The 22823-nt window shown below is 40.8% G+C and overlaps 1 protein-coding gene and 1 long non-coding RNA gene across 3 annotated transcripts; both read right to left on the bottom strand.

Moving 5' to 3' along the window:
- Positions 1-1110: 1110 nt before the first annotated feature.
- Positions 1111-13008, bottom strand: LOC138963534 (uncharacterized). Its single transcript, XR_011454850.1, has 2 exons — positions 12921-13008; positions 1111-8112 (listed from the first exon to the last, which is right to left on the bottom strand). It is a non-coding gene; the product is annotated as an uncharacterized lncRNA (long non-coding RNA).
- Positions 13009-15412: 2404 nt separating this feature from the next.
- LOC138963514 (zinc finger protein 284-like) lies at positions 15413-20389 on the bottom strand. 2 transcript variants are annotated; one of them, XM_070335394.1, is made up of 2 exons: positions 20295-20389; positions 15413-18113 (listed from the first exon to the last, which is right to left on the bottom strand). In XM_070335394.1, the coding sequence occupies exon 2, from the start codon at positions 17999-18001 to the stop codon at positions 16007-16009; it is 1995 nt and encodes a 664-aa protein (XP_070191495.1). In that variant the 5' UTR covers positions 18002-18113; positions 20295-20389; the 3' UTR covers positions 15413-16006. The 2 variants fall into 2 exon arrangements, with proteins under 2 accessions (XP_070191495.1, XP_070191501.1); XM_070335400.1 differs by having other exon boundaries at positions 20276-20340.
- Between the last annotated feature and the right edge of the window lie 2434 nt (positions 20390-22823).

The following is a 22823-nucleotide window of genomic DNA, read 5'->3' as shown; positions in this document are numbered from 1 at the left end:
GTGTGAGTGTATATGTGCTGTGTATGTGTGAATTGTGATCTTTGAAGATTATCCAAATCATCTTTTTTGGCAGCAATGTTTACAGACTTAATTGTGCACATGAACTTGAAGTAACATACATTTAAGATGTATACTGTACTTTCACTTTCAGTATTTCTATTTCACTTTTTCAGTGAAAGTAAATTGTACCAAAACTTAGCAATAAAGATAATTGTGACGGTGTATGTATATTTTCTTCAACACTATGAAAGAGACAAGTTCAAACAAAGAAAAATAAAACAATACAAACATTTGTTTTTCAAGCGCACAACACACACACACACTGTACTTTCACCTGCAGTATTTCTATTTTGAAGTTAAATGTATACAAAAAAAGAGCAAAAAATAAAGATAATTGTGATGGTGTATGTATTCTTCTTATTCAAAGCTTTGTAACTGTAAGAGACAAGTTTGTTTGTTTGTTTGTTTGTTTAATGCCCAGCCGACCACGAAGGGCCATATCAGGGCGGTGCTGCTTTGACATATAACGTGCGCCACACACAAGACAGAAGTCGCAGCACAGGCTTCATGTCTCACCCAGTCACATTATTCTGACACCGGACCAACCAGTCCCAGCACTAACCCCATAATGCCAGACGCCAGGCGGAGCAGCCACTAGATTGCCAATTTTAAGTCTTAGGTATGACCTGGCCGGGGTTCGAACCCACGACCTCCCGATCACGGGGCGGACGCCTTACCACTGGGCCAACCGTGCCGGTGTAAGAGACAAGTCCAAACAAAGAAAAAGAAAACAATACACAAATAAACAATTGTATTCAAGAACACGCACACACACACACACACACACTGTCACATTCCTGCGCTCGACGCCAAAATGACCAGCCATGTGTTTATGAAAAGAAGTTCTATTTGAAAACACAGCGCCACACTGCACAGAGCCTAGAGATAACATAACTTTTTGTATTCATGTCAGGATGTTGTGGGTATGGAGAGCTCACCACCACTGGCACCTGTGTACTATGACTCAGCACATTCATACCCGTTCATTCATAATCCTCATACACACAGACACACACACACACTCCCAGAAAATAGAGAAAACCCTCAAAATCAACTTGGACAAAGCAATGTATTTTCCATTTGGCCACAAACAGCACCTGGTGTCAAAACAAAATCCTTATGTGGATTCCGTGCAAAGGTTCTTTTCCATAAAACCCCTTTTTAACCTAAGGGCTGGTTTTCGTGACATATGTTGCGCTACTTTACCTATACTGTCACCTGGTTGTCACGACATATGTCGCGCAACTGGCTCAGTCTGTTGGGTCGGTTCCGATTAGTCCCATGGATGCGAAAACCTATATGACCGTTTTTCTTTATTTTTCTCTCTGTTAATTCACCAGTGGCTATGTAACATGTGTTACAGAATTGCACCAGTGTAAGGGTTAACACTATCTTAAAGATCTATGTTCATTTTTGTGATGATATAATCAGGCATGGGAGTTGATTGAAAGAAAAATCTCGGAAAACAAAAACGGGGGCCCCTGGAATATTGTTAAAATATAGTTGAAAACCTGTGCAATCTTGCGCATAGTTCTGGGAGTTTCTTTATTTGGTGTTTAACGTCGTTTTCAACCACGAAGGTTATATCGCGAGGAGGGAAAGGGGGGAGATGGGATAGGGGAAAGGGGGGAGATGGGATAGAGCCACTTGTTAAGTGTTTCTTGTTCACAAAAGCACTAATCAAAAAATTGCTCCAGGGGCTTGCAACGTAGTACAATATATGACCTTACTGGGAGAATGCAAGTTTCCAGCACAAAGGACTAAACATTTCTTACATACTGCTTGACTAAAATCTTTACAAACATTGACTATATTCTATACAAGAACCACTTAACAAGGGTAATAAGTGAAGAATTTTATGGGTGAGAAAAGGAAAGTAAAAGGACTTTGGGGAGGCAGAAATAAAGAAACAAGAAAAAGATCCTAATTAGGTTCACGGCATCGAGAGTGATGCGACCTTCTCTCAGAAGTTAGAAGAGAAGGCTCCCCCATCCACCACCCGGGGGACGCGCCTCTACGCCAATTAGGGGGCGCGAGGAGTTCTGGGAGTATGTTTCATGAATTTTACACAGCAAAAAACCTGACCAAATTTAATACATGTTTTGTATTGCCAGAAACCAATGATCATTTCAATCTGTCAACTGAATTAGTTTCATTTGAACACACTTACTCTTTGTTTGCAAAAGTGACTCACAAGGGCGGAATCTCACTGAAACTAAAAGAATGAACGGTTTTCTAGAGGACATTGGTCATACTAGACAGACACCACACTTTTTCATCAATAGTTAAATTGTATGCACAATAAATTATCTTTTTACATTTAGTCAAGTTTTGACTAAATGTTTTAACATAGAGGGGGAATCGAGACGAGGGTCGTGGTGTATGTGTGTCTGTGCGTGTAGAGCGATTCAGAGTAAACTACTGGACCGATCTTTATGACATTTTACATGAGAGTTCCTGGGTATGATATCCTTTTTGTAAAATTGATTGAAATTTTGGCCAAGCAATCTTCGACGAAGGCCGGACTTTGGTATTGCATTTCAGCTTGGAGGCTTACAAATTAATTAATGACTTTGGTCATTAAAAATCTGAAAATTGTAATTAATTTTTTTTTTTATAAAACGATCCACAATTACGTTTATCGTATTCTTCATCATTTTCTGATTCCAAAAACATATAAATATGTTATATTCGGATTAAAAACAAGCTCTGAAAATTAAAAATATAAAAATTATGATTAAAATCAAATTTCCGAAATCGATTTAAAAACAATTTCATTTTATTCCTTGTCCGTTCCTGATTCCAAAAACATATAGATATGGTTTTCAGGTTAATATTCAGTCTGCGGATAACGTTGTGAAAGGTACTGTACAAATCTTTCAATGTTTATTCGAAAGTGATTGGAATTAGTTTTGACGACATGTGTATATGAGATTCATGGATCACTGTACATATGTTATGAGCTTTGATTTAAAAATGAACAGAGCACATCTTTTAATCTTGAAGGATGATCTTGTTTTTATGGTTAGTCAAACTTGGAATCTTCTGACTGGAATATTGACAAATCAGCTGTGAATAACTTGATATTATTGACAGAGTGACAATTTTACAGCATAATACCGAACTACGGAAGTACTGCAATGACCAGTAAATCATAAATAACTTCAAACACTGAGACAGGGAAGCAAATTGTGTATTGACCAATTAGAGCGATTCAGAGTAATCTACTGAACCGATCTTTATGAAACTTTACATGAGAATTTCTGGGAATGATATCCCTAGACGTTTTTTTCATTTTTTGGATGAATGCCTTTGATGACGTCATATCCGGCTTTTTGTAAACGTTGAGGCGGCACTGTCACACCCTCATTTTTCAATGAAATTGATTGAAATTTTGGCCAAGCAATCTTCGACAAAGGCCGGACTTTGGTATTGCATTTCAGCTTGGAGGCTTACAAATTAATTAATGAGTTTGGTCATTAAAAATCGGAAAATTGTAATTAAATTTTTTTTTTAAAGAATGAAAAACAATTTCATCTTATTTTTCACTATATATTCTGATTCCAAAAACATATAAATATTTTATATTCGGATTAAAAACAAGCTGTAAAAAATAAATTAGGATCTATCTTATTTCTTGTCAATTCCTGATTCCAAAAACATATAGATATGATTTGTTTGGATTAAAAACAAGCTCAGAGAGTTAAAAAGAATAGAAATATAGAAAAGCATGCTATCCTCCTCAGCGCAACCGCTACCGCGCTTTTCTGGATTGTTAATTTCACTGCCTTTGCCACGAGCGGTGGACTGACGATGCTACGAGTGTACGGTCTTGCGGAAAAAATGCAATGCGTTCAGTTTCATTCTGTGAGTTCGACCGAGCTTGACTAAATGTATTTTCGCCTTACGCGACTTGTTTTGTTTTGTTGTTGTTGTCTTAACACCTGTTCCTTGTCCTGGTGTGCTCTCACACGGCCCCGTCCCTGCACTCACTGCTCCATCCACATCTGAATTTGGTTCCGCTGCCAGCTAGACTTACCGATTTTACAGACTCTCTAGGGAGGGATGTCGGTAACGACATTGACTGTTAAGTCGCGGAGCCACATACGTGAGCGTCCCCTCCAGAGAGCAGACCGCCACTACATCCCTCCGTCAACCCCCAGAACGTCACGTTGAAGACTGACAGCAGAACTATGTACTATTCAGAGAAGGATGGAACAGGAACACCGAGACCAACGTCACCATGAGAGCTCCGAGCATGAAAGGGCACAAGAGCAAGGACAATTTATAATTGTGGATGATTAATGAGATGAAGATGATTATAATGATGATGCTATGGATTTTCAATTTGGTTTGAGACTACGTGCTAGGGCAGCACTCTACGCTTACTGTCATAATATATCCTGGCGTCAACCAGGACTAAGAACTGCTGCACCTGCAGTGTTATTCAGGAAAACAGAACCTGAGCATCCTCAAAGTCGCATTCGTTAAGTTAATGACATTTGGCTATGTGATCCCAGCCTTCCCAAAGGAACCATAGCACTTCCACTCTGGGTAGGAGCCGGCCGTAGCCCAAAAAACAAACATGACTCTGATGGGATTCGAACACACAACCTTCCGGCCCACAGCCTGATGTGCTAACCACTGCGAATCTTATCGGATTGTCTTTTTTGATTTTGGTTCCTCAATTGTTTTTTCTGAGCAATTATTTTTTTCTCGGAAGAGGATTTTTTCCCTCAGAAATGTCAAGCTTTTCTCCGAAATCCTCGGATCCAAGGAGAATTCCCATGCCTGATATTGTGATAATGCTTGAATAATTTCAATTAACTGATCATGTTGAGAAATGAATTTCCTCCATAACTGTCTTTACTAGGTTGAAAAATATGTTTTTTTGTGATTTCTGCAACGTGTCAAAGTGATACGTTTTTTGCCTACAATCACGACTTGCTTGGCCCCTGTATTACAGAATTTTTTTTAAAGTTTTATAAACAGAAAACAATTAAAAACTATGCACTTTTCATACAGTAGAATATCCTTCACGAATCTATTTTTCTTTATAATGAACCTTATCATGTTCATAAATTACTACAATTTTAACATGATGAAAAAATCACTTGCAACAGTGGGCGCGAATGTGGTGCGTTTCCTTTGTCCCCTTCTGTACAAATCAGAAATATTCTTAACAAGAAGAGCAAACGCTCGATCGAGTCACTTTCGCAGTTCTGAATATTATATGAGGCATCAGATGGACAGGAAGAAATTGCTATTCACAACACAATGAGTCACGTTCACATAAAATTTGAGCCCGGTCACTTTTATAGTTTCCGAGAAAAGCCCAACGTTAAGTTGTGTGTTGCCGAACAGAAAAGGCTAGTTATCTCCCTTGTTTTTCTGATAACGTTCGTAAAAGGCTACAGATGTAAATACTTTGATGTAAAGAATAATCCTACAAAGTTTCAATCACATCCGATGAACTTTGTCAAAGATATAAAATGTCTAATTTTTCCTTTGACGCTGACCTGTGACCTTGAAAAAGGTCAAAGGTCAACGAAACCATCGTTAAAGTGTAGAGGTCATTGGAGGTCACGACTAAACAAAATATGAGCCCGATCGCTTTGATAGTTTCCGAGAAAAGTCCAACGTTAAGGTGGTGTCTACGGACGGCCGGACGGCCGGCCGGACAGACTAACACTGACCGATTACATAGAGTCACTTTTTCTCAAGTGACTCAAAAATGTATGCGTAAGTGCACATCACTGCTGGTGCTTTGCTAAGTACAAACTTTGTACTCAGCAAAGCACCCGCAGTGATGTGCACTTACGCATACATTTTTAACAAAGTGAAAGCACAACAAAAACAGGAATATTTCAAACCTGTACAATTAACTGCACAGCACAGTTGGTGCTTCGTAAAGTACACAGTAAATGTACATCAAACTCAAAGACAGGAATGTTTCAATCTGTACGCTTAACTGGACTGCTGGTGTTCGGGGTGCATTGTTTCAATGTGTTTTTTTACGTAAGTACGTCGTGTTAGAGCTTTGCCGCAAATGTCACACTTAAACTGCGGCTCCTTGTGCTTGCTCTGATGCGATTGGTACAAATGCTTATCTTTGAATTTCTTCTTGCAGACTTCACACTCAAACGGACAGGTGTCGAGATGCGAGTTCATGTGTTTTTTCAAGTTGCATTTGTATATGAATTGCTTGGAACAAATTTCACAGGAAAAGCGGGCCTCTCGATGCTGGTGCATGTGTGCATGTAAGTGGTTATAGCTTTTGAAAGTCTTGCTGCACTCCACACAATTGAAGCTAGAAGTAGAATCATCAGTAGAAGTCAAAGGGAGACCAAGAGCAGCCTTTCGGCAACGTCGGTTCAACTCAAAAGTTCCCTTGTGCCATTTGATATGCTGGTAGAACAGCACAATGTGGTCTTTAACTTCTCCACATGTCGGGCACTCAAACACTTGCTGACTATTTTCGGGGTGCAAAGCACACTTTCCTTCCAGTAACCCCTGTCCACAGATCACACACTGATTTTTAGCGTGTCTGATGATAGCGTCTGTATCCACATCCACCCCCATCTTTTTCAGGCCTCGGACTCGATGTTTCAGTGAGGGGCCGCACTGGTGAGCATGCAAAAGATGACTGTTGAGTAAGTGTTGCACTTTGTATGTCTTCGGGCAGATGTCACACTGAACTGACTTTGTTGAAATGTGAACAGTTCTGTGAGTGTAGAGAGAACTTCTGTGCACAAAGCCCTTTTTACAGACGTCACAAAAAAAGCGCTTGACACCATAATGACCAGCCATGTGCTTAAGCAAAGTAGCTCTATTTGTAAACACACCGCCACAGAGGTAACATAATTTTTTGTATTCATGACAAGACTTTTTGTGGGCACTCAGAGCATAGCTACCAGGCTGAATACTTCCACAAACATCACACTCGACCTCTGGCTCGTCCGAGTGACAACGCTTGATGTGCTTTCTGAGAGACTCCTTGCTCGTATAGAAATTTGCACAAAACTCACAAGCAAAGTTTTTCTGATTAGCTTCACCCAGTGAGCCCGATTCAGCGCTGTGACTGCTGCGCTCATGAGCCTGAAGGTTGCGTTTGATGGTGAATTTTTCGCTGCAGTAAGCACATGAGTAGAACTTGGGTGCTTTGCGTTTGGATGATAGCTTTGACTGGTTAGCGACTCCGCAGGAACTTTCAGATGAGGCCTTTTTTGACCTCGTTCGATTTGAAACTTCAGAAAGGCTCAATGACCCCTTTTCTTTTTCTGCATTTACCCTTGCCTTCTTCTGTTGATTTTTCTGTGAATTACAGCGGGAAACTCTTCTTCTTTTGAGCTGTGATGTGCTTGATATTGGTGAGTGGGGCTTATCTGACCTGAGAGAGTTGCTCTCAGTGACTGAATCACTTGATGGCAGGCAGCTTGTATCATTTTCTTGTCTTCCAGTTTCAGAGGCAATGAGACCTACTTCTTCACGGCTACTTTTATTCTGAGAGTCAGAGTCTTCCAGGGCAGAGGGGAAATTATTGACAGATTCAACATTTAATTCCTTCCCCTCCACAGGTTCAGACACAAAATGAATAGGTGGTTGCATAGCATTCGAGTCTCTAACAAGCCTTTGTCCATTTTTGACAGTTTGATTTGATACATTCAATGATTTACGGTTAACAACTGATGAACCTTCTTCAACAGGCTCCACCTTCACTTTGACGCTGTCAGTGTCGTTTGCTACATGTTTTGAAAATGAGCACACTGCCCAACTGATAGCGAAACCCTGTACAAATGCACTAACTGTGTTAGTCAGAATTTGTTTACAAGTCACACAACAACATTCTGCATCCTGGCTGAAGTTTCCAGCGGTTTTGATCCTACGACCAACAGACTTCTTTCTGCAGACAATGCAGGCTCTGGTCCTTTGTTGACGGAAAGATGAAATCTGCGACTGGTGTGTAGCTTCCATTTCCAGTTGCTGGTATTTTCTGGGACTGTCTCATAACCGAACTTGAATCATGAATGAAGACGTGATATTCAGTCCAACCTGTAGAATAAACAAAAAAAGCAAATGTTTATATACATGTATGACTCTCCGTCCCCATGTCCCCAAAAACTAAACAAAACTTTTCGCACATTTTGTGAACCATACAATGACTAAGGGAAGTAGCCTCCTTTGAACTCGACATCACATGTGACGCTTGCAATGCCACCTGCTTAGCAATATACTTTTGCAAATTATGCGATCACGGGGAAGACATCAGTATGATCAGTAAGTCTTCATCAAACACTTCATTGAAAGAGATTTTAGATGTTCACCCGGAACCAAAGAACGGCTACATTACGCAGTGTTTGGGATCACAATGTGTAAATGGGGAAGGTGGGTTTAAACTAGACTGGAGTCAGAACCCAGATGAAAAAAAAATAAATAAAAGAAAAAGCTTACCTAGGGGGGGGCCCTTGGGAAAGACTTGGAAATACTTATTAAACGGGTGAAACTTCTGCCTATATTAAATACTAGCAGTTAAGCCCGGCTTCGCCCGGGAGTAAGCGGCGCCCTGTAGCAATTTAAGACGCTCGCTATCCCATTATCATTAGCTTTACCTCCTTTGTTTGGATACAAAAAAAAGTTATCTCCCTTACCTTCTAGAAATTTCCGGAACTGTCCAGTTAATTTTTCATTCTTCATTTCTTCCCCTCATAGGAGCAATAGCGAGTCTCTAATATCACTGGCATGATGTGCTTGCTACAGGTGAACAGTAGGCACTGAACTGGTCTTGCACCATATAGGCTGTATTCAATAAATGGGAGGTCCATAATCTGAGAAAGGAAACAATGAATCAAGAAACTAAAACCCAGGTGCACATCTGCGGCACCTAGGGAGTGTACGTGCACACTATCTTGTTCCTGCCTCTTGCCATCTCAGAGGTATGGCGACCACAGACAGACACACACACACACACACACTTATCGGCGGTGGTGGTGGGAATGGGGGTGGTGGTGGTGGGGGGGGGGGGGGGGGGGTCGGATCTGGGGATTGAAGGGGGGGGGGGGGGGGGGGGGCAAGTTTACTTTTTTTTTAGAAGAGCCAAGCCACAACTAAAAGTTTCTCTCTTCGGGGGAATTGAGGAGGAGGATTGGAGGGCTGGCAGCGCAGCGGCGTCGGCAGTGGTGGTCAGGTGCACATCTTCACAGTCACAGGAGTGCACATGCACGACATCGTCTTCCTGCCCCCTCCCTTCTCGGAGCTTTGGCGATCACAGACAGACAGACACACACACACACACACACACAGACAGACACTCTCTTTTATTTATATGTATAGATAGATACAAAAAATCTACTGTTGCACTCGCAGACACCACTAAAGCTACCTGCTAGTGCTTAGTGATCTGTAAATTTTGTTGTGATGATCTTTGATTTTAAATAAAGCACTCAAACAGCTTTGGAATGCAGAAGAAGAAGAGAAAAGACAGAAGGGCTTAATGGAAGAAAAAGAGGGTTGACAAATTAAAAACAAAAATTGCTGGCGTGACGTGCTTCCGGGCTCCCTTTTTTTACATTTAGTCAAGTTTTAATGTTTTAACATAGAGGGGGAATCGAGACGAGGGTCGTGGTGTGTGTGTGTGTGTGTGTGTGTGTCTGTCTGTCTGTCTGTGCGTGTGTGTGTGTGTAGAGCGATTCAGAGTAAACTACTGGACCGATCTTTATGAAATTTTACATGAGAGTTCCTGGGTATGATATCCTCAGACGTTTTTTTCATTTTTTGGATAAATGTCTTTGATGACGTCATATCCGGCTTTTTGTAAAAGTTGAGGCGGCACTGTCACACCCTCATTTTTCAATCAAATTGATTGAAATTTTTGCAAAGCAATCTTCGACGAAGGCCGGACTTTGGTATGGCATTTCAGCTTGGTGGCTTACAAATTAATTAATGACTTTGGTCATTAAAAATCTGAAAATTGTAATTAAAATTATTTTTTTATAAAACGATACAAAATTACGTTCACCTTATTCTTCATCATTTTCTGATTCCAAAAACATATAAATATGTTATATTTGGATTAAAAACAAGCTCTGAAAATTAAAAATATAAAAATTCTGATTAAAATCAAATTTCCGAAATCGATTTAAAAACAATTCTATCTTATTCCTTGTCAAATCCTGATTCCAAAAACATATAGATATGATATGTTTGGATTAAAAACACGCTCAGAAAGTTAAAACGAAGAGAGGTACAGAAAAGCGTGCTATGCAGCACAGCGAAACCACTACCGCGCTAAACAGGCTCGTCAATTTCACTGCCTTTTGCACGAGCGGCAGAATACGGTCATTGTGAAAAAATGCAGTGCGTTCAGTTTCATTCTGTGCGTTACACAGCTTGACTAAATGTAGTAATTTCGTCTTACGCGACTTGTTTAAACTTCGAGTTGTACTGATCTTGTCTTGATGAAAAAAGAAATCTGTTAAGATTTAAGAATTTTTGTGTTACACGCTGTCAATTTATTATTTAGATTTTAAAAGTTAATTCTAGCGCCAAAACGAAGCGTCCGATTGTGGTGCTAGACAATCCGGCTGGCCATGCAAAAATAAATTCTTTGAAAAATGCTTGCTCTTTACTGAGGGCACCTAGGATGTTCCCAAGCGGTGAGTGTTTAAACTGTGTGTTAAAGCCTGGCAGTGTCTGCGGTCAGAAACTAATGGTTTACGTGTAGCTGAGTGTGCCATTCAGTTCAACAACATTTTACACATGATCCTCACAAAACACACACACAACTAAACAAACAAAAAAGCTGAAGGAGTCAGGAAAAATGCTTTACAAAATATGATGAAAATTTCAAGTCTCAAACAAACTACGAAATTACAACAGCTATTATTTATAAAGATCTTTAAAGGCATAGAAAGCTGATGAATATACACGCTAATTGCTTTACCCAGAGCTGGAGACAGACTAAATTAAGTTCCCTGCAAAATATTGTGGTCTAGGAGCCCTTAAATGTTGAGATATTTGAATTTTTATTTTGATCTAGATGGTCCTATTTATAGATTTGGCAACACATGTAACGTTGATGCAAGGGAGCTAACACCGCGGCTTTGTTGACATCCTCACTTTTTCAGAGGCTAGAACAAGCTGTAATGCATGTATTATGGTCCGCGCATGGTGACATATCGTCATTATATGGTCTTATGGTGCGTTTGACATCGATTGTGGGTAAACTACACTTTGTAAACACGGGAGTGCGTTAGTATGCCTTTAAGCTTCGGGTTCACTTATGACTGAGAACTCAACAAAAATGAAATTCAAACTACTTGCAGCTATAGAAAGAGGAGAGCCGGCTTTGTATTCTCACAGTCACACAAATTTAATACTGACTATTCCCCTCCCCTACAAAGTGCTGCTGAGGCCAAAAAAAAATATAGGTGTGGTTACGGTAACATAGCCAAAAAAAATAGGGTAGGTAGGTAGGCAATAACTTTTTTTTTTTGTAAACTTTTTTTTCTAATGTGTACAAATTAAACCTACTTGACAGGGAAATAAGTGTGCGACTCGGGCGCTTTCGCTTTCATTGCGTTTTTTGCACTGTTTTTTTTTGTTGTTCTTTTTGACAAATGTAATAAAAAGTTATAGGATCGGCCCCTAAAAATAGGGTAGGTCGGGTTACCGTAACCACACCTATTTTTTTTTTAGGCCTGATCAAACTTTGGACCATGTATTTCCCCCCTTGGATTCTAATTTGTGATGAGAAATGGTATTTTGACATTTGAAATTACTATATTCAAAGCAAACTATTTATTTTCTTATTCAAGGGACGTTACCGCTCGGTGCGTTTTCGAATACATCGAATTTGCGATAAAATCGATCGAATTACATCACAAATCTGCTTCAGTTGCATGATCTTGACATGCTTTTCTCCCTCAAGATAATTGTTCTGCTTGAAGTTGGCGGAGAAACATTCAGTCTGAAGTTAATTTTGGCTGATGCCAGCAGGCGTCCTCCCGATAGCTGCATGTATTCAAACTCAAAGAAATAGCTGTTGGTTTTACAACGTTACGCGTCAGGCATACTTTATAAAGCGATATATAATATACTAAGGACAAGGAATCTTGAACTTTAGCGTGTTAAATTCATAGCTCATAATTCTGAGGCATTTAAGTCTCCAAATTTGTAGAACCTGCACTTGTAATCATAACAAGTCATTTTAGATCCCTTTGAAGTTACGGAATGAACTTTGATGAACTGTACGAATGCATTTCATTTACATGGGCCAAAGAAGGAATTATCCGTGTGAGCGAACAAGGGAGACAACTCTTTCTGTATCTCTGTATCTGTCTGTTACGCTGCACTTGTAGAACAAGTCATCCAGATGTCTGGCATTGTTGCAGCGGAGTGGGGGGGTGCGCAGCTAGTTCTTTATCGTCGTCTGGCTACTGCCAGCGCCGACTTGAAGCTCTCGGTCGATGCCGAGGTTACAGTTTCTTCATCTAATTGGTTCCAGGCCACTACAGTCTTTGGGAAAAACGAATGTCTGTATTGCTCAGTGTTACAGCGTGGCACAGTGTCAGCATCTGCTATTGTTCCTGATGTAGTTGCATGATGTCCCATGTAAATGATGTCCCATGGTTGACAACGTACGCCATTTTCGGTGCATTTTCGTCGATTGCACAACCAAATTAATTAATTATACTTAAGTTTGAAGCTCAATCTGTCAATTAATTTCACAACAAATGTTCTTTGCCTTTGGCTTGCTTACATGGACTTGTATCAAAAATAAGTCAAGAATGTCACTGGATTCTGAGCTATGAACTTAACACGCTAAAGTTCAAGATTACCTCACCTTCTGTGACGCTACATACCTGATGTAATGGCAGAAATATAACTATTTTATCGCAATACAATGCGCAGAAACGCAGATGCTCAGAACAAAAATTAATCACAGAAGCCGGAAGTTTGCAAGGGAGCATAATCGTACGCACCTTTTCGAGTGACCTCCCTTTACACAGGTCTGCGAATCAAGTGGTTCACTGCTCGGTCACATCTTGCATTTTGGCACACGTGTACTAGGGGTGTGAGGAAGATTTAATTTGAGTAGTTTGTCTCGTATGCAGCAGCATGGACATTTTTATACTTCTGCACCCATCGGGATTCAATGCAACTATTAAATCAAGTTGTTTAAAAATGGCACGGTTGAGATTTGTTTTTGGCTCACGTAAGTGTAGCCTATGCGATCGTAACTTTGTCTGTCTGTGCGTGCGTGCGTATGTGCGTGCGTGCGTGTGTATGTCTGTGGTAGAAACTCTAACATTTGAAGACGTCACATTACATTGACGTCACATTATGACGTAAGAGGGTTAGACGTCACGCGAAGGAAGTACTGAAAGTCTCGGTCATTATTATTTTGAGCGGGCCGAGACTAGTTGGCAGTCGTGTAGGCTACATCAAAGAAACTACCTTATGTACAGTGTTTGGCTACATGCAGACAGACAGATCTAGATCTAGTGTCTCGCTTTCTTGCACAGTTTCACCTATAGATGCTCTTTCTGTGTGTGTGTGTGTGTGTGTGTGTGTGTGTGTGTGTGTGTGTATGTGTGACGGAGTGATTGAGTTTGTGTTACTGTTTGTCGATTTCTTACGTGAGCCTTGATGGCTTCGCCTCTTGTTTTAGAATTTTTTTTCTCTTCATTTTTTCAGAGATCCTCCTTGTTAAAAAAAATACAAAGAAAAAATGAAAACAAAAAACATCAGAGCAGTTGTTTTCGGTCCATTAAAGTGATATATTCGAATGTTTAATTTCATGGGTCAGAGTTGATTGTTTTGGGTGATTTTTTGAGATGAAACATTTATAAATATAATATATAGTTCTTGGGGCACATATAATGATGTATCTATATTATATACTAGTCTCTGTCTGTCTGTCTGTCTGTTTGTCTGTTCGCGATGCACGGCCAAAGTTCTCGGTGGATCTTTTTCAAATTTGGACACCGTATTCAGCTACACCCCGGACACAACCTCATCGATGAGATATATTTCAACATGTGCTCTCAGCGCGCAGCGCTGTGCGCGCTGAACCGATTTTTTTTGTTTTTTGTTTTTGTCGGGATCCACTACCAGTAACTCTTCCTTATCTTCTCCAGTGTTTTCAGTCGCGATTATCTCCCTTCCTCCGTGTGGCGTCAATCCATATTCCCGTTACTACGTTACTATTTTTAGAAGGTCACTGCACGTTACTATTTTTAGAAGGTCTCCAGTGTTTTGCGCGTTTATCTCCTTTCCTTCGTGCGCCGGCAAAGCCGGCGTCCCAGGCGCAGCCTGGTATTCGGCTCTACTTCTTCCCGGCGAAGCCGGTACCCGGCGAAGCGGGTAATCATCTAGTATCTATATATATATATATATGCAGTCATCTTTCATAAAAATACAGATGGAACTTTTGAAGTATGTATTATTTACCACTGAACAGTTCCTACCATGCAATAACAGATCTATTTCTTCATTTTTATCAACAGCTTTTGTTCCCTGAGTAGATATTATAGGCACAATACAAATTTTGCACAAAAAAAAGAAGAAACAAATTGAAAGGGCGCGGGCAAGTTTTTGTACTTGTACAGAATTTTTAAAATCATTCCTCTGTGATTTATAGAAAATCTCTGTTATTGCACGAAGACTCAATTTCTGGTGAAAGGAGAGTTACAAGAAGAAGAGTATTTTCCAATGACGGCATTATACTGATGGTTGAAAAAAAACAATTCTAAGAAAACTATCAGCAGTTTTCACAATGATGACATCACTTTGAAAATGATCACTTTAATGCAAAGAAGAGGGTGATGATAACAAAATAACATCCCATGATGATTCTGTAGTCTTCAAAGTACCTTAAAATGCTGAGAACCCAGAACGCATTTTTGGACCATGATATTTTGACACTTGTGACACTATTTGCCTTGCACTTATAACTGTTGTCCCAAGATCGGCCATCATTAAGAGGGTGGAGGGATGGGTTAAGGACTGGGGCTAAAAGCTCTGAGTGAGGTAGTGGAATCATCCGAATGGGGTAGTGTAGGGGTGTTTATAATAATAAAGGTTATTCGTTAACAAGCTCCATTTTCTGCAGAAGCGTTACATGTATCATCCCCATGTGTTTCTGTTGGCCCGTGTGTGAATGCGAGTGTACTGTGTGTGTACGAGAGTGATCTTTGAAGCTTGCCCAATTCATCTTTTTGGCAGCAATGTTTACAGACTTAATTGTGCACATCAACTTGAAGCAACATATATATTTCAGATGTATACTGGACTTTCACTTTCGGTATTTCTATTTCAAAGTAAAATGTACGGAAAAAAGCAATAAAGATAATTGTGATGGTGTATGTATTTTTTATTCAAAGCTATGAAAGAGACACGTCCCAATAAAAGAAAAGAAAACAACAATACAAACAAACAGTTGTATTTAAACACACACACACTAAAGGAATCGAGTTGAGGTGCATGGCAAATAGCTATACATTACTGTTAATATTTTACCACAATTTGAAAATGACGAAAATAATCACTTGGGGTGAATATGGTGTTGCCCCCTTCTGCGCTATTGTAAAAAAAAACCAGGAATATTTAAAATCTGTATGCTTCAGTGCACATCGCTGATGGTGCTTTGTAACATACACAGTAAAAGCACAACAAAAACAGGAACATTTAAAATCTGTACGCTTAAATGAACATCGCTGCTGGTACTTCGTAAAGTACATAGTGAAAGCACAACGACAGGAATATTTCAACTACTAAAGTTTAACTGCACACCGCTGCTGGTGCTTCGTAAATTACACAGGGAAAGTACTGTCCAACAAAGGCAGGAATATTACAAATCTGTATGTTTAACTGCACAGGACTGCTGGTCTTTTATAAAGCACACAGGAAGTAGTATCAAAGACAGGAATGTTTCAAATCTGTACGCTTAACTAGACTGCTGGTGATCAGGGTGCATTGTCTGAATGTGTTTTTCTAAGTACTGACGTCGTGTGAGACCTTTGCCGCAAATGTCACACTTAAACTGTGGCTCCATGTGCTTGCGCTTGTGCAATTGGTGCGCAACCTTATCTTTGAATTTCTTCTTGCAGACTTCACACTCCACCCAGGAGTCATTAAGATGCCAGTTCATGTGTTGTTTCAAGTTGCATTTGTACGTGAATTTCTTGGAACAAATTTCACAGGAAAAGCGGGCCTCTCGATGCTGGTGCATGTGAATACGAAGTTGGTGAGAGGTCTTGAAAGTCTTGGAGCACTCCACACACTTGAAGCCAGAACCATCAGCAGAAGTCAAAGGGAGACCGATGGCGGCATTTCGGCAACGTCGGTTAGACTCCAAGGTTCCCTTGTGCCATTTGATGTGCTGGTAGAACAGCACAATGTGGTCTTTAACTTCTCCACATGTCGGGCACTCAAACACTTGCTGACTATTTTCGGGGTGCGAAGCACACTTTCCTTCTAATAACCCCTGTCCACAGATCACACACTGATTTTTAGCGTGTCTGATGATAGCGTCTTTATCCACATCCACCCCCATCTTTTTCAGGCCTCGGACTCGATGTTTCAGTGAGGGGCCGCACTGGTGAGCATGCAAAAGATGACTGTTGAGTAAGTGTTGCACTTTGTACGTCTTTGGGCAGATGTCACACTGAACAGACTTGATTGACACGTGAACAGTTCTGTGAGTGTAGAGAGAACTTTTGTGGAGAAAGCCCTTTTTACAGATGTCACAAAAAAAGCGCTTGACACCATAATGACCAGCCATGTGCTTATCAAAAGCTGTTGAATTTGAAAACACAGCGCCACAGAGGTAACATAATTTTTTGTATTCATGACAAGATTTTTTGTGGGCACTCAGAGCATAGGTACCGGGCTGAATACTTCCACAAACATCACATTCCGCCTCTGGCTCATCTGAGTGACAACGCTTGATGTGAGCTCTGAGAGATTCCTTGCTCGTGTAGAAATTTGCACAAAACTCACAAGCAACTTTCCGCGGATTAGCTTCACCCAGTGAGCCTGATTCAGCGCTGTGACTGCGGCGTACATGAACTTGCAGTTTGCGTTTGATGGTGAATGTTTCGCTGCAGTAAGCACATGAGTGGTACTTGGGTGCTATGCGTTTGGACCGGTTAGCGACTCCGGAGGAACTTTTAGATGAAACCTTCTTTGATCTCGTTCTATTTGAAACTTCAGAAAGGCCCAATAAGCCCTTTTCTTTTTCTGCTTTTAGTTTTACCTTTGCCTTCTTCTGTCGATTTAGCTGAGAATTACAGATGAAAACTCTTCTTCTTTTGAGCTGTGATGTGCTTGATATTGGTGAGTGGGGCTTATCTAACCTGAGAGAATTGCTCTCAGTGACTGAATCACTTGATGGCGGGCAGCTCGTATCATTTCCTTGACTTCCAGTTCCAGAGGCAACGGGACCTACTTCTTCACGGCTACTTTCATTCTGAGAGTCTTCCATGGCAGAGGGTAAATCATTGAAAGGTTCAACATTTAATTCCTTCCCTTCCACAGGTTCAGACACAAAATGAACAGGTGGTGGCATATCATCTGAGTCTTGACCAATCTTTTGTCCAATTTTGACAGTTCCATTTGGTACATTCAATGAGTGACAGTTAACAACTGATGAACCACCTTCCACAGGCTCCAGCTTCACTTTGACGCTGTCAGTGCCGTTTGCTACATGTTTTGAAAATGAGCACACTGCCCAACTGATTGCAAAACCCTGTACAAATGCACTAACTGTGCAAGTCAGAATTTGTTTACAAGTCACACAACAACATTCTGCATCCTGGCTGAAGTTTCCAGCGGTTTTGATCTTACGACCAACAGTAACCGACTTTTTTTCGCAGACAATGCAGGTTCTGGTTCTTTGTTGACGGAAAGATGAAGTTCGTGACTGGCGTGTAGCTTCCATTTCCAGTTGTCGTTATTTTGATCCTGTCAGCATTGACCCTTGAACAGCAAGTTTGAGTTTGCAGATCCCTCAGTTGCTGTACTGGGGCTGTCTCATCACTGAGTTGTCCAAGCTGTTGAATAAATCAAATGTAGAATCAGATGAATACAATACGAACAGAAATCAGATGAATACTGTAACACCAACAGAAAATTGAACATGCAAGTTGTAACTGAGCCTGTGCCAAAACATAACAAGTCGCGTAAGGCGAAATTACTACATTTAGTCAAGCTGTGGAACTCACAGAATAAAACTAAACACACTGCATTTTTTCACAATGACCATAGTCCGCCGCTCGTGCAAAAGGCAGTGAAATTGACGAGCCTGTTTAGCGCGGTAGTGGTTGCACTGACACTGTGCTGCATAGCACGCTTTTCTGTACCTCTCTTTGTTTCAACTTTCTGAGCGTGTTTTTAATCCAAACATATCATATCTATTATGTTTTTGGAATCAGGAACCGACAAGGAATAAGATGAAATTGTTTTTAAATCGATTTCCGAAATTTTATTTTAATCATAATTTTTATATTTTTAATTTTCAGAGCTTGTTTTTAATCCGAATATAACATATTTATATGTTTTTGGAATCAGAAAATGATGAAGAATAAGATGAACGTAATTTTGGATCGTTTTATAAAAAATAATTTTAATTACAATTTTCAGATTTTTAATGACCAAAGTCATTAATTAATTTTTAAGCCTTCAAGCTGAAATGCAATACCAAAGTCCGGCCTTCGTCAAAGATTGCTTGGCCAAAATTTCAATCAATTTGATTGAAAAATGAGGGTGTGACAGTGCCGCCTCAACTTTTACAAAAAGCCGCATATGACGTCATCAAAGACATTTATCCAAAAAAAGAAAAAAAAAGTCTGGGGATTTCATACCCAGGAACTCTCATGTAAAATTTCATAAAGATCGGTCCAGTGGTTTAGTCTGAATCGCTCTACACACACACAGACACACACACACACACACACATACACCACGACCCTCGTCTAGATTCCCCCTCTATGTTAAAACATTTAGTCAAAATTTGACTAAATGTAAAAAAGGTGATCCTTGAAATGGGACATATAATATTCACAGACAAAATTCAGAATCATACAGAGCTTTTGCAGTTTTCAAAACTATATTTAGACTAGACTGTATTGTGGTTTTTTCTTCTTCATACATTTGAAAGACAAGTTGCACGGGTAGCGTCACTTGTTTGATAATGTCCTGACAAAACTTGATATTTTGTGTGTGTCAACTGTAATGCAGGACACAGTGCTATGCTTCAATATTTTGTTAATAAAATTAAAAGTGTGAAATGGTTCAAAATCACTTGAGTACATGTATACAAATGCATGGTAAGCAAAGCATGTGTTCTTGTAATGTAACTCACACATTTAAGAATAATTAAAACTGCAGGCTGAACTCGGAAATGACGACCCACAATAAGTCAAGTTTATCACCTTACATTAACAAAAAAGAGTTCCAGGGGAGTGTATATAGTGCCTAGTTAGTGTCTTAATATTACCACACACACAAAATTGAAAGATAAGTATCTTTTTGCTGACAGGCTAAACTAAATCATATAACAGCACTGTTGCATCTTTCAGTAAATTTCAAATTCAATACATATGGGAAAAATTTGGTTCCCTTTCTAAGTTACTCGATTCTAGAAAAGGAATCACCCAAGCATCTGCCCATAATTATTAAGAATCTACTGCTGCACTTGCAGAGAACCCTATCAGCTAGCATAGACCTATATAATATAGGTCCCTGCAGCTTGTGACACATCTTGAACACGCGGCCAGTACCGTGTAACTCGGTACTGGCCGCGTGTTCAAGATGCTAGTGACAACCATCAAATTCAAAGCCAGTACAGATAAAAGCAGAGATATGTAGCTTGCTACAGTATCTCTGATAAAAGGAAGCCCAGTAAAGGGAGACAACAATGGTGGCGGAAAACCTGCATTTTCTTTGACCAGCGATCACAAATGACCAAATTATGCTCACTTCTGGATCTCATTTCGTCAACTACTTTTCTATAAAGTCACTCTTTGCATTGATATAACACACTTTCTATTCGACGTAGCGCAATAATGGCACTGGATTGTGACAATGAGCTTGAGTTCAGAACACATTCACAAGTTACTAAACTAAAGATTGTCAATGCCAATGGTACTCGTCAGGGATCATGATGTATAAAGCAAATTATCCAATGCTAAGGGAAAATTGTATTTCTTGTCACCTTCGGTGTCGCTACTTACCAGCTGGCATTGCAGAAACTATCACAATTCTATCGTAATTCAATGCAGGTTTCACAAGCAATCATTGAATCAAGGAATCGCTGTCCGAAGCTTGCAAGGGAGCATAATCGTACGCACTTATTCGAGTGCCCTCCCTTTAGTCCACCGCGAATCAGTCAAGTGCCGAAGGCGACGTGGGTCATTGATCAGCCGCATTTGACACTGCTTTTGTCGCACGATCATCCTGAAATGTATACTATGGGTGTACGGAAAATTTATCTTGAACAGTTTGTCTCGTTTGGATGCAGATTTTATTCTCTTGTATAGATCTCTGTGTCGTTTTTTTGGTCAGTTTCACCATAGACCTATATTAGGTCCCTGGTTTCACTGAGGTTGTCACGTCGTGACCAGGGCATGATGCGCACGCGTTCGTGCGAGGCGAGTGTGTGTGACAGAATTTAACAGCATTCACAGTTCCACTGACAAGTATCAACTTAAAAAAATAAATACATTAAAGTCTGGTCACTGCAACATTTGAGATTTTCAAATTCCATCAATCGGATAGCAAGAAAACTAACCGTATGACTTGAAGAACGACACTGAAAAAAAATTGAAAACACGACTTAAAATTATTAAACAAAACAAAACACAGCAACACAATACAGTGGTGGGCAAATGTCACAGTTCGCGTGCAGAGAGCTCTCATGATGGCCGTGTCACAACATGGGGGCGGAGCAGTTAAGCAAGGGGGGGGGGGGGGGGGGTGTTACAACCTGGGGTCCGAGGGGTAGACCCCTTTGTGGGGTCACAGTACAGGGGCGAAGCCCCCCTGAAGTTGAAGAGTTTTAGCTATTTTATGAACAATTTATGGCTTATCCTTGATTTTAAACATGATCAACATTACTGGTGTCAACAGCCACTCATTATTTCTTTTAAAGTTAGTATTAAATCTTTTTTTTTTGGACAGCCGGGGGGAACCCCTGTAACCCCCCCCCCCCCAATCCGCCCCTGTACAAAGCCTGCATTTCAGTCAACGCATATGAGGGGAATGATAGAGCACTCAGTTTCTGACGAGTCATTCAGTTTATAGCCGCCTTGACCCTGCATCGGTTCACATTGGCAGACGTAGACAGAGCAGACAGACAATCATCAGGCAGACAGACGGCACTGACTAAGGCACATAAACATTGAGACATCACTTCAGTTGCAAACAGAATCGCCGCGGCCGGATCGGCAGACCAAGCTGACAGGCAGCGGATAGACTGATGGACAGATGAGATGCACATAATTTTATACCGAGTGTGTCACTGGTCTATCACTAGTGATCATCATCACACTCAGTTTTACGGCTGCGGACAGACAACTTCCTCAGCGACAAACCGTGACTCGAATATTGCAGTGGGGAGTGTGCGACGACGCGGCTGAGCCGGAGTGACTGATGGACGGACAAATAGACAGACTATGCCGAGTCTGTTATTACTGATCATCTTCAAAATGATTCTGTGGACAGACAACCGGACAATCGAATATTATAACGTTAGTGCGTTTTATTCATGCGCTAAAGGGCCTGGGTGCGTGCATGCACAAACATGCATTCCAAGACATAATCTCCCGGCCTCAGGCTCCAATTCCGACGGAAAAATCCATACATAGTCCCCCCCTCCCCCCCCCCCACCAAAAGAAAAAAAAAGAAAAAAAAAGAGGTTAAGCGAGGCGGGAAATGTCTCGGCGGCTTTGCAAGATTTGGGCTCTGAAGAGCTCTTTTGCATTCCCCCAACCCCCCATCCGTCCTCTTTTTTTGTGTATTTTTTTGTAACAAGACAAATATAGCAACACACAGTCATTTTTTTTAATTTTTATTATTATGGGGAGCTTATATAGCGCGAACCACAACTGTGCTCTCCGCGCTTTACATATTAATTTCTGCCGTTTGAAATGGAATTTTTTACAGACAGACAGACAAACAGACATTTTTTACACACAATATATAACGCATTCACATCGACCAGCAAACTTCAAGCCTATTAGGCGAACATTCACCTTTCACGGCCTATTATTCCAAGTCAAACGGGTATTTGGTGGACATTTTTATCTATGCCTATACAATTTTGCCAGGAAAGACCCTTTTGTCAATCGTGGGATCTTTAACGTGCACACCCCAATGTAGTGTACACGAAGGAACCTCGGTTTTTCGTCTCATCCGAAAGACTAGCACTTGAACCCACCACCTAGGTTAGGAAAGGGGGGAGAAAATTGCGGCCTGACCCAGGGTCGAACACGCAACCTCTCGCTTCCGAGCGCAAGTGCGTTACCACTCGGCCACCCAGTCCTTCATTCCGCGGTGACCGCAAACACGCACGCGTGCATGTAGGCCTATGTACGCACGCACACAGGAACCATGACACGCACGCATCGCCGCACACCGTCACACACACACACACACACACACACTCTCACACACACACTACACACACACACACACACGCACACACACAGACGGCACACACACACGCACGCACCGCGCACGCAAGCACCAGTCACGCATGCACG

This window comes from Littorina saxatilis, linkage group LG1 (assembly GCF_037325665.1).
Source record: "Littorina saxatilis isolate snail1 linkage group LG1, US_GU_Lsax_2.0, whole genome shotgun sequence".
Classification (NCBI taxonomy): domain Eukaryota; kingdom Metazoa; phylum Mollusca; class Gastropoda; order Littorinimorpha; family Littorinidae; genus Littorina; species Littorina saxatilis.
This window is presented reverse-complemented; position numbering and strand designations above follow the sequence as displayed.